Source organism: Choloepus didactylus, chromosome 2 (assembly GCF_015220235.1).
Source record: "Choloepus didactylus isolate mChoDid1 chromosome 2, mChoDid1.pri, whole genome shotgun sequence".
NCBI lineage: Eukaryota > Metazoa > Chordata > Mammalia > Pilosa > Megalonychidae > Choloepus > Choloepus didactylus.
The window spans coordinates 9,948,440-9,961,074 of NC_051308.1; the positions used below are offsets into that span (position 1 = coordinate 9,948,440).

The window sequence follows — 12,635 nt, forward strand, 5'->3', positions numbered from 1 at the left end:
CGCCGCCGCCTCGTCCCTGTCCGAGCGCAGACCTCCGGGCGCGGCGGGCCGGGAGCGCCGGGGCCGAGCCAGCGGGCCGAGGGAGCGGGGCGCGCCGCTCTGCGGTGCTGGGGCTGGCCGGGGCCGAGGACCGCTCCCGCGGGCTGCGGGCGGGCACCGTCCCTGCAGAAACGTGGTTTTGCTATGACAGTTGGAATCGCCAAAGGGTTAACCTGGGTTTCCTCGGCAAAGTTGTCGCCGAGCCGGGAACCCGCGTAGGGGCCGCTCCGCTGCGCTCCGGGGGCCGGCCCGGCGGCCGGGAACAGTGGTGGCCCGGCGGCGCCCCCGCCCCGGGGAGACTCCTCGGGGGGTGCGCCCCCCGCCGGCTGCCCCCGTGGATGCCTCCCGGCGGCGGCGGGCCCATGAAAGACTGCGAGTACAGTCAGATCAGCACCCACAGCTCCTCCCCCATGGAGTCGCCCCACAAGAAAAAGAAAATCGCGGCCCGGAGGAAATGGGAGGTCTTCCCGGGAAGAAACAAGTTCTTTTGCAACGGGAGGATCATGATGGCCCGGCAGACGGGCGTCTTCTACCTGACTCTCATCCTCATCCTGGTCACTAGCGGACTGTTCTTCGCCTTCGAGTAAGTGGCCGTGAAAGCTCCCGGTGCCTTCCTCCCTTCACTGACCCCTGCCCCTCCTCCCGCTACTTTCGCTTTCTAGAAGCCTTATCTACTGTATATCGTTATATAATGCAATCCCGCTCTCCCGTTTTATCTTTTACAGGTCTGTTTGCTTTTCATTCCCCAGAGATCATTAATGCAGTTAGTTCTGTTGTTGGGTTTCTAGGGGTAGAGGAGAAGGAAGTGGGAGATAGCTGTAAGGTGTACCTGGCCTGGTTGCTTCCTAGGGCGGGGTTGGACCTAGCAGGTGGGGCGGCCGGTGACCTACCCTTGGGGTCCTCTCTACTGAATTGGGGTGACCAGCAAACCACCCAAGCTGTAGCCTGCTGTGGAGAAGCGGGGTCTATTTCTAAGTTTCTAAGAATGAATAGAATTGACTTATTTTCTTGCTAGCAATACGTGGGGCATCTTGTAAAGCTCAGTTTACTAAATCTCCTTTACACTTTCGCTGTATAACTAGAAGCCCCTTGGTTGTTTTAGGTTTACAAGTGTAGGCCACTCATTGCACCCGTGGGACTAATTTCATTCTCAAATGTTCACTGTTGATTAACAATTTCGGATTTACCATGAGGTTTCTAAAGTCTTTACTTTTAAAAAGTTTCAGTAACACAGGTTCGAAACGAACGCTTTCCTCTTTCCTCCTCCCAAAATGCAGGAACAGGTGAAAGGAGACTTTAGGCCTGTTAAGGAAAAGTATGACACTATATGGCAACTTCTTATTCCAGAGACAGTAGTTTTGGACTTTTAGGGGTTTTGTCTGAAGAAGAAAAAAAAGCGCATATTGAGTTTTCGCGGTTTTCAGGAAAAGTATAGTGGCCAGTAGCAACTATTTCTGTGTCAACTAATGAAAGATCTTCTGATTTATTAATAGTCCTTAGGTAAAGCAGTTTAAACACATTTCAGAATCAATGTCTACTGTCAAACATTTAGAGTACAGCTCCTTATGAAATTTCTGTTATCCTATGCTCAGTGAAAGTTTGTAGTTATATTTTCCCCCAGAATTAAAAAAAAAAAAGGTAATGTATTTATAAGGGATTCTTCTTTGACCTGGTCTCCCAGTTACTATGGGGCATTACACCCTTTTGGTTCTCACCTGCTTCTGTTGTGTAGGGCTAATTAAACGGCTTTTGTGTGTATTTGCTTTTGTCTGTGGTATGTATTAACAGACTCTGATTTTGTGCCTCATGTTTGCTATTCCAAATGCTGTCTGAATCAGGAATGAATGATCCTCGGACAATGTAATACTGTTCATGAAAAACCCTCTGACTCTCTGAGGGGAATCATTTATTTCTGAACACTGTGCTCTGGTGAGCAATTTTAAGGGGCTGAGTTAGAACCAGCAAGGAGGGAGAGCTCAGCTGGAAGCTGTTTGCCTGCCCACGGTCTTTCTCACACAGAACCCCGGGCAACCCCTCTCAATTCTGACTGTGTGTGAGTTTTCCAGATCTCTCCTAGAAGTTTAACTTCTGTGCCAGCTTTGAGACCTGTCGGTGGAGGCTGTCTGAGGAACCCGTGGAGGAAAGGGGAGTGGTGTGAGCAGGATTTCCGAATGGGGAGGGCTCAGTTCATTCGGAAGCTCCCCTGCTTCCTCAGCCAGAACCAGCCTCTTCCTGACCTGCGGAAAAGGGAGGAATGGTACAAGGGTTTCCTAGGGAGTTTGCCTTCTAAATTTGAGTCCATGGCACTGAAACGACTACACCATAGGGTTTGATGGAACTGCTACTTTCTGATGGTGGCTTTAATTCCTCTAGAGAGTATCCACTGTACTCCTAATGCTGGCAAAAAAAGTTTTGAATTGATCTCTATTGGAATTTTTGATCATGCTGGCCATTTTAAGAGTGGAGAAAATTTGTTAATGTTGTGATTGTGTTGCAGAGTTTCAGCCACAAGTATGTTTCCTGTGGAATGATGGATACTTGCTTTTCTGTCTCCACCCAAATCCACGCTATATATTTAGGGATCCCCCAGTTGTTATTTACCATCTTTTATCTTTGTTCAAACATAGCTCCTAACCAAACTGTCATAAATTCATTTTTATCTCTTGATCTGTGTGTGTGTGTTTTCAAGAGTTCCCCAAAGACCTCCCTAGCAGGTTGTTAGGGATCTTTTTCTGCATCAGTGTTGTGTTAACAGAAGACTGAAGGAATGAACATGTGCTCGCTGGGATTTTATTAGCTGCTGTTTGCAGGAGAGTTTTTATAGCAGCTCTGTGGGTGCGTGTATGTTTTTGGTCTCTTGGGGTGTTGCTTCAACTTGGTTGTTTGAAATTTCAAGGCATTAGGAGGCCCTGGTATGATGACAGGAAAAAAAATCATAAGGCTCTTCAGACACAGAACAGTATGGTTTGGCTGAGAATATTTGTCACTGAATTGCTTCTAAGTTCTTTATTCACTGCTAATGGCAGAGTGAAATTAAATAACTTTGACCAAATTAATTTGATAGAGACTCAAAGAACCAATTAGCCACATGCATAGAGAATGAAAGACCAACAGGCTCATCACTGAGACAGATCTAGAGGAAATGCCTGCTCACTGCCTGCCTGCCCTCTGTCCTTTCTTTTGTTAATTGAGCATATACTATGTGATCCCTGGTTCAGATGTTTTATTTCATGTCTAGATAGCTTTCATATTAGCAGAATCATCTTCGAACATTGGGATCCATGTTTCCCCAGACAGTTACCCATACCCAAAGGCAAATATAAAAAGAAAAGAAAGAGAAACGTATAACTTCTAAATTTAGTTTCAGACCTCCTTTTCTGCAACCTTCTCGCAACCTACCCCTCAATCCTGACCTGGAACAGATGGACAAAGAAGTTAGTCAAAGAGAGATGGATTTATTGGAGCCCAGCAACAGGTGTTGATGTTGTCTTTAGGTCTGGGAGAAAGGCAGGGGGGAAGTTACTATTCCCACACTGAGAATAAAGTGATACTTAGGAGCACACAGCTGATTAGTGACACTGCTTTGGACTCCGCAGCCAGTGCTCCTGCTGTCCCATTGTGCTAGACTTAAGAAGGACAGACCAGGATTTTGCCCAGTGGTGTGACACTAAAGCAAATTATCTGAGTTTTCTGAGCCTCCGTTTCCTGATCTATAAAATGGGATTAATAATATCTACTTTTGAATATTGTAAAGATTAAAAGAAAAAAATGTATTTAGTTCCATGTCTGAAACATATCAAGTGCTTAAGAAACAGTGCATATTATTAGAGTCTGCCTTAGAAATAGCTTCCCAAGGACTCCTTTTCTGAGATACTTTTAAGGAAGGGAGTATTAGGTTAATAAGCAAGTGTGACAGTGATAGCCTATTAGGGCTGAAAAAAGGCAGAACTTTGTGGCCTGCTGTTGAAATAGAGGCATTTATGTGAGTCTGAGGAGCCTGTGTGAAGCTCTGGCTTCACTCTTGCCCCTTCAGAATGGGAGCCTGCAGGGGTGTCTGGGTTCATCCGATCCAGACCTCTAGGAAGCCTACCCGAGAAGCAGGCACTGGATTTCACGTCTGTTTTTGAAGAGTCACCAAGCCAGTACTGTGAAGATGTAAAGAAAGCTACTAGAAGCAGCCAGATGTACCGCTGAGGGGCTGTTGATCTCCAGGCATCTTTTCCTCTAACACGTGGAGTGCTGATGACAAGTGACAGCATTTCGTAGCTGTCCTTATGAGGGAATGGAGGAGGAGGCTGACGGTGGCACTATCAAGACATCTCGCTGCTCCTTCGGGTTATTACTAAGACTCTCTGTAACGTCATCCTCCTCACATCCCCAGAATTGTAATCTGAAAAGATCCCTGACCATGATCACTCTCTCATCTTTCTGTCTGACATACACACCCACTTTGAGCTTTTATTTATAGTTGAAATTTTGAAAATAAAAGTCTTTGCTTCTGAAACTTGAAGTTTGACATTTTATGGTCTCTTGATCACAGAGGCAGAAAGGAGGAGGCCACCTGGGAGGCCAGAGGAGATTCTTGTTTTCAGGATTGTCACATGAGGTGGGGGAAGGTCCACTTAGACGTCGGCCTTGACTGTGTCTCCCGATTCTCTGCTGTCAGCACAGACAGCTTGGAGATGTTACTGGCGCTCAAACATTTGAGAATGGGAGGAGCATTCTCAGATGTTCTCATCACTGGGAGTCCATTGATGATTGTTATAAATAAAGCCATATATTTTCTTCTTTCTCTCTTTTCCTCCCTTGTCCCTTCCTTCTCTCTCTTCCTTTCTTCTTCTTTTTTTTTTTAAATTTAGCTAATCCCTCCAGAAGTAAATGATGAATTTGGCAGTCAATGGAACTGGGGTTATGTTGCCTTGAAGATAGGACTTGGCTCCTAGAAAACATGAGCTCCACTTCCAATAATTGCATCTCCTTCATGGATTGGAAAACCTTTATTATCTAGTAGAAGTGCTTGCTGCCCCTATAACATCTAAGGACCCCATCTTTTCTCAACCTTCCTATGCAGAACTGCTTCGAGTTCTCTACCATCTTAGAAACCATCTACAGAGTGTCCCATCTTCTTTTTGCCAAATGCTGGCCATACCGTGTATCACAGAACACCATGGGTTGATAGTAGATGACTTTGCTACCATAAGAGCTTTGCCACTGAACTTTCCCTTTTAACATGGTAGAAAGAGTCAGAACATTTTATGACCTGCTGCCATTCCACTGGGATGGAAGGTGGCTTCAAGACCTTTTTAAGAACTCTTGCCATCAGTGCACCAACCCATGCATTTGTGTTCATAATCGATACATGTAAGTTTTATGCAAATACAGGGTAGGGACTCCATTCGCTTTCTTCACTGCTGTATCCCCAGCACTAACATAGTGCCTGGCCCATAGCAGGCTCTCGGTAAATCTTTGTTGTATAATGCAGTAATGGTAATAGTGAAACACTTTGAAAAAATAACTTCCTTGTACTTCAGTTTTTTTTTATTTTGTAAAGTTGTGTACATTAATAAAATTTGTGGTTAGTAATGTCCTATAGAACACATTTATCTTAGATACTTGGATTATTTGATGTAATTCTTCTGCATTCAGAATTTAGGATCATCTTTTTTCAAATGTGCTCATTGAAGCAGAAAAAAGAAAAGATTTTCTTAGTTACTTAGAAAAGCGGTGATAGAGCTACGATGTTCTTTTGGCTAACCAAGACTTCTTTCTAATATATATTTTTTTAGTTTGAATTAAATACTTTAAGTAAATGAAGCTCTCTGTTATAGCTGATATAATATATATTCGTACAATATATATGAATGTTTTCTAACAACCACCAGCACCTAGAATAATTACCTGTTTTATAGGTTCTTTGTTTTGAATACTTGAATGTAATAAAACTCTTAAGGATTCTATTCACTACTCATGTTTTATTGCATTCTCTTTCAGCTAGTGGGAAGTGATTCCAAATTATGCTGAAGGAGTCCTAGAATGGGTTCCTAGAATGGGGTAGTGATAGTCAGTTATTTAATAGGCCATATCTGCATAACCTGGAGATTTTTTTTTCTTTTGCAGCACAGTGTTGCCTATAATTTTTTCATGATAAAGATATTACATCTTAGCAAAATAATTTTGATTAAGGGCTTCAAGGAAGTGTGTTCATTCTTCTGTAGCTGAGATTAAACATCTCATTGGAGAGTAAGTTACAGATAGCATGCACCTTTATGCTCAAATATTTCAGCAGGTAATCCTTAAGAACAAGGATATTCTCCTACATAAACGCTGTACCATTACTGATTTCATGAAAGGGAAAACAGTGATGGTCAGTAAATACTGATAATTAGTTACACCCAAGCATTTGGATCTAATGAAGTATCAGTTGGTTCAGAATGGTTGGAGACCATCTTAATGTCCTTGCTTAGTTCTTTTACTAAATATAAAGATTGGTTCCACTTCAAATTTATTTTTATAAACTGGGTGATCGATTTCCTCAATCCTCTCCTTTCAAAAATGTAATGTTAGATTCATATAGAAGAATACATATAACACACATGCAAGTTTGGAAATAAAATGAAGACAACCCACAAAACTGTCACTCAACTCAAGAACCACATGAGTACCCTAAGTCTATCTGTCTCTGTTCTCCTGCCCTGCCTTATCTGAGGTTTTCACCACTTTGTCGTTATTAGCCCCTTACCTTTTCTTTCCCTCCAAGTTTTTGAATGTGTGTGTTCTCAAATAATAAGTTGTTTAGTTTGGCTTATTTTTCTCGATGAACATGGTATTATGCCATATGTATTCTTTTTTTCCTATGATAACATCGATTTAATATATGTTTAACATGAGGTGATATCGCAGCATAGTGTTTAAGGCAGTCTTTTCATGAATACATTTTAATTTTGCTGATGACATAATTTTTTTATTTTGAAATGATTTCAGATTTCCAGGGGAGTTGCAAGAATAATCTAAGGAACTCCTGTGTCCCCCTTACACAGATTCATCAATTGTTTAACATATTTACATTGTTACTACCTCCTCCCCTGCCCCTGTTATATTTTTTCCAGAACCATTGGAGAGTAAGTTACAGACATCGTGCACCTTTATACTCAAATATTTCAGCAGGTAGTCCTTAAGAACAAGGACATTCTCCTACATAAACACTGTACTATTATCGATTTCATGAAATTTAACATGGATACAATAGTCCGTATTCCAATTTTGCCATTTGTCCCAATATTGTTGGGTTTATGTCTGTCATCTTGGTATTTGTTTTCTGTTTGTCTCATCTATATTTTGTTTCTCTTTTCCTCTTTCCTGTCTTTTCTATTTTTATATTCCGTTTCATCTCCTTTAAAGAATTTTTTTACCTATATTTCTTTATGTTATTTTTAAGTAGTTATATTTAAGTAGTTAGAATATACATCTTTAACCTGTTATACTCCACCTCCAAATAATAATATTGTGCTTCACAAATAAGAAACATAAAACATAATTCCATTTACTCTCCTACTCTTTATGCTCTTATTGCACTATTTTTATATTTATGTGTGCTATGTTATTTTTACGCAGTAAATTGTATTTAAAAGCAAAAACACATATACACACACACACACATACACATAGATAAGGATATTTAAAATAAGATAAAACATATATACATATGTAAAATATAACACACCCACATATACACATTTATAAAATAGAAATAATTTAAAATGGACTTTTGTATTTATTCTCATATATTTACCCTTTTTTGGTGTTCTTTGTTTCTTCCATCTATATCATTTCCCTTTGGCCTTAAGTTCTTTTAGCATTTCTTATATGGTCTGCTGGTGACAAATTCTTTTAGTTTTTGTTTTTTTCTGAAAATGTTTATTTTGCATTCCTTTCTTAAGGGTATTTTCATTGGATATAGAATTCTAGGCTGATAGCTTATTTTCTTTCAGAACTTTGAAGATGTTGTTCCATTGTCTTTTGGCCTCCTTTGTTTCTGATGAGAAGTTAGCTGTTATTTCTAACTTTTTTCTTTGGTATGTATGTGTAATTTTTCTCTTTCTGATTTTCTCCTTATTTTAGTTTTCAACAGCTGAATTATGGCATACATGTGTTTTCCTTTTTATTTATGCTGCTTGGAGTTTGCTTGAACTTCTTGGATCTGTGGATTGATATCTTTCATAAATTCTAGAAAAATTTTATCCATTATTTCTTCAAACATGTCTTCTGTTCTCTTTTCTCTCCCCTCCTTTTGGGGCTCCAATTATTTATAAATTATATCATTTTATATTGTCCCATAGGTCTGGGAAACTTTATTCCATGTTTTTTCTACTCTTTTTTTTTTTTTTTTTTTTTTTGTGTGTGTGTGTGTGTGTGTGTGTGTTTCAGTTTGGATAATTTCTATTGATATGCCTTCAAGTTCACTGATCATTTCCTCTGCTGGGTCTTGTCTATGTTAAATCATTTCTGATATCTTATTTTTCATTTTGAGCATTTTCAAATGACTTTTTTTTTTTAAATAGCTTCCATTTGTATTAATCAGGGTTCTCCGGAGATAAAGAACTGACAGGATATATAAGTATATACATATATAAGTATACATATTTAAGGATTAAGAGATTTATTATAGGAAGTGGCTCATGTGACTGGAGATTGGCAAGTCCAAATTCCACAGAGCAGGCTGCACGTTGGAAACTCTGATGAAGGTGAAGTTGAATTCCCCAGGAGAAGCTGCCGGTTGGAAATTCTGATGAAGGTGACATTGAATTCCCCAGAAGAAAGTGGCTGGCTGAAGTAGAGACAGAAAGCCTTTCTGACTTTTGAAATGCTCAGTCTGGCTTTAAGAGCTCCAACAGATTGGACAAGGAGACTACCCTCACTGTTGAGGGCAATCTCCTTTGCTGATTGTAGATACGATCAGCCACGGAGTAGCCAACTGACTCTAGATGCAAATCCATATATGAAATTTCCTCACAGTAACAGGCCAATGCTTGCTTGACCAAACAATTGGACATCATAACCTACAAAGTTGACACATGAAATTAACTATCACACCATTTTTCTGTGGAATTCTCCATCTGTTTGTGTCCATACTTTCCATTAGATCCTTTAGCATATTTTTTATAGCTATTGTAAAGTCCTTGTCTAATGATTCCAACATCCATGTCATTTCTGGGTCTTCTTCTTTTGGCTATTTCTTCTCTTGACTATGGGCTATATTTTCCAGCTTCTTTGCATGCTTCACAATTCTTGATTGCATGCTAGACATTATATATATAAGAATTATAGAGGCTGAAGTAACTTAAAAGGACATGCCTCTTCTTTTTTTAGACCACTTGTGTATTCTGTTGAAATGGTTGTGGGCTTTGGTGCATATTTACTGAGATTAATTTCACCATGACCTTTAAATATTTTGATATAACAATAAGGATTTTCCCTTTAGCAGGGCTTGGGATCTGAGCCCTGGCAAAACTGAAGATTTCTTTATGCTTTACATAGCATAGCACCAGTTTACTGAACTGTAGACGATTTCTCTCTGTTTTTTAGCCTGTCTGCCAACTCTTAGGTCACTGGGGAGTTCTCTTTGCTATCTATCCTGTCCCAGATTTCAGTGCCTCAGGACATATCTCTGCCTTGCTGCCCTGCTCAGCCTTTGGAGAGCTATTGCAGTGCCCTGGGTAAAGGCCTGGAGTGCCTGAGAGAGATTTTTCTCTGCTTTTCTGCCTGACCCCCAGCTTTGGCACTGCCTTACCCTTGGGAAGTGTTCCATGGTTCTCAGGGCAGATGTCTCTAAATGCTCTTGCCCTGCTCTCAGCCTCTGGTGTACTCTTGCTGAAGATCCATGGGAAGGAGTTGGTTGGTATTGGTCCTTGGAATTCTAATCCATCATAGCAGTCCACATGTGGCTATTAAAAGTTGGTTAAATTTTTAGTATTTATCCTTGCTGCTGTCTATAGTGGATTCCTGTTTTTCCTGCCATCTTGCTAAGGATGGAAGCAGTTGATGGCCTCTTGCCTTGGGAAGAACTTGACACATTTAGGCTTCTTTGCATCCTCAGCTCCCTGATGGGTTTTAAATACTATGCTTTTGTAGCTAAGCTGGTTTGTTCTTGTGGTGGTGGGAATGATTGCTCTTGCAACTTCAATTTTGTGATTTTGTTTAACTTAACATTTTGAGTTTCTCAGATTCATTTATGTTGTTGCGTGTATATGGAATTCATTTTTACTGCTATAATGTCCCATTTGGGTAAATATGCTACATTTGTTCCTCATAGTCTTTCGATTCCTTCTTTGCTTGACTCCTTACTGATTCTTGGCATTTGCTATCACTTTAGAGGGTTGAGTGTGCAAGACTCCCTCTTCATAGCTTTTGATTTCTTCTTAAGTGTGACCAGGCAATGCCTATGACATCTAGACCCAAATACTTAGGCCTAGATAACTGTGAGAGAGAATTTAGCGTGGGATTCAATATATAATGCTTTTACATGATGATAAAATACTTATCAAATGATAAAGCATGACTATGAAGTAATCAGTGAAGTTATGTACAATTAAGAACAAGGTTTAAAGAAATATACCTCCTCATGATGAGTGAGGTACCTTATCACAAATCTTCATCTGGTTGTTTAGTTGATGCTGGCTTTTCTTTGATTTTAAAAGAAGCCTAATGTTTTCTCCTCACTTATATTAATTTGGGTTTTGAAGCCATTCTCTGATCTCATGCCTCACTTGTCTACAGCTCCTCAGAGTATTTGTAATTAGAGTGCTGCTACCAACTTCTTCTTTTGTAGTTGGCATTTGTTAAAAGCCATAATGGTGGAGGTTTCTGATTCAACCAGCCAGTCTTGGCTCTTGTAGACTCTTCAGTCTACATGAAAGAGAAAATCACTTTCGTCTGCCAATATCAGACCCAAATGACAAGAAATATGGCAGCTCTGTGTGTATGTGTGTGTTTTTCCGTTTCTCTTTCCCTGATTCTATTCCTCCAATCTGTAGAAGTTGTATTATCCTTAATTTAGGCTTAGTTTTGCCTCTACCTCCTTTTCCCTTGAGAGCCAGGAGCTAACATACATTGGAATAGACTTCCCTGTCCCTGTCTAGAGATTTTTGAGGTAGACTTGCTTTCAACCATAATGGAACCTTTTTATTTTAGAACAATTTAAAGTGCTTTTGGACAGGACACATTATTTAAAAACCAGAATATAATAACTTCTGTACATGTTCCAACTGGATTTTAAAAACTGCTTGTTTTAAAGTCCATGGAACCTGGCCTTGCTGTTGAAATCCCCCAGGAGGGTTTGGGACTGGACGGTGTGGCTGATAGAGGAGGCTGTTGCCAACCGTCCCTCTGGGTCTGGCTGTGGTTTGCTTTCAGATAGTCTTATCGGTGGGGGAATGGTGTCTAACTCACTTGGTAAAGAAATTCAGCCCTAAAACTTGACTGTTTCTTGGCCTTATTCCAGGGACTTCTCACAAACACAGGGAAACAACTAATTTTAACTAACAAAACAGCCTATTTGAAGCATAAGTTCTACTTGCTGAGAAATGCCTGCTTCTCCTTGTCTAAATAATAGAAATAAAATGGGTTTCCAAATTGTGCGTTCCTGGCTACTTCCTTAGCAGAAGCTGGTGTCCCTTTTGTCAGTTTTTATTTTTACCTTTCTTTTGGTGGTGTAAGATGCCATGACTACTGTTTGCTTTTTTGAAATTTTTTTCGCTCTAGCTTCTAGGATGTGTATCTTCCACTTACTTTTAGTCATCTCTTTTTCTCCTGGGCTCATCTGTACTTTCTTTCTTACCCTTAATTAACTTGTTCACTCCCCTTCTGCCTTTCTGACTTTCTCAAGCAAGTTTGAATCACCATGGTAGACACTCGTTACTTTTCAGATGGGACCTTAATCTCTCTCTCCAGCTCAGAGCACCTGCCTGCAGTCTTGCATTTCCTCCTGCCTGTGGCAATCTCTCCCCAGGTGTCCTCTAATTCCCAGAAAGCAAGGTATTGAAAGCAGGCTGTCTCCTGGCTCCACTGCTCTCTGTAAAGGCAATATTCTCCCAGTCCGCCGAATGCATCCTAGAAATCTCTCACATTTCACTCTCTCTCACGTACTTTCAGTCAGCAGTGCTAATAATCGTGTCTTTAATGCCTCTTAGACTGTCTTCTTCCCCTGTATTTCTGTACTTAATGTGGTGGTTTTAAAACAGATTCACAGATTCTTTGACACTGTTCCCATAAGAAAGGTGGAGTCTCCTTTCCCTCCTCTTGAATATGAGCCAGCCCTAGTGACTCAATTCTAAAGAATAGAATGTGGCTGAATGATGTTGTGTGATTTCTGAGGCTAGGTTAGAAAATGTGACAAAACTTACACCTGTCACTTTCGCTCTAGCTCCAGCTCCAGCTCCAGCTCCAGCTCTCTTGTCCTCCCTCCTCCCCCCTTTTTTCTTTTCCTCTCCTCTTGCTCCTTCCCTCTCCCTCTCCTCCTGTGCACCTTTGGAGCCCTGAGCTGACACATGAAAAATTAATCTACCCTGAAGTCCCATAATAAACAGACTACCGTGTGGGGA

General features: G+C 40.6%; 1 protein-coding gene across 2 annotated transcripts in view; it reads left to right on the top strand.

The window, feature by feature from the left end:
• Nucleotides 1–377: 377 nt before the first annotated feature.
• Nucleotides 378–12,635, top strand: part of ZDHHC14 (zinc finger DHHC-type palmitoyltransferase 14) — a 328,904-nt gene continuing 316,646 nt past the window's right edge. For both annotated transcript variants that reach the window (XM_037820387.1, XM_037820396.1), the window contains exon 1: nucleotides 378–622. In XM_037820387.1, coding sequence (XP_037676315.1) covers nucleotides 378–622 — 245 coding nt within the window. The remainder of the gene's footprint in view (nucleotides 623–12,635) is intronic.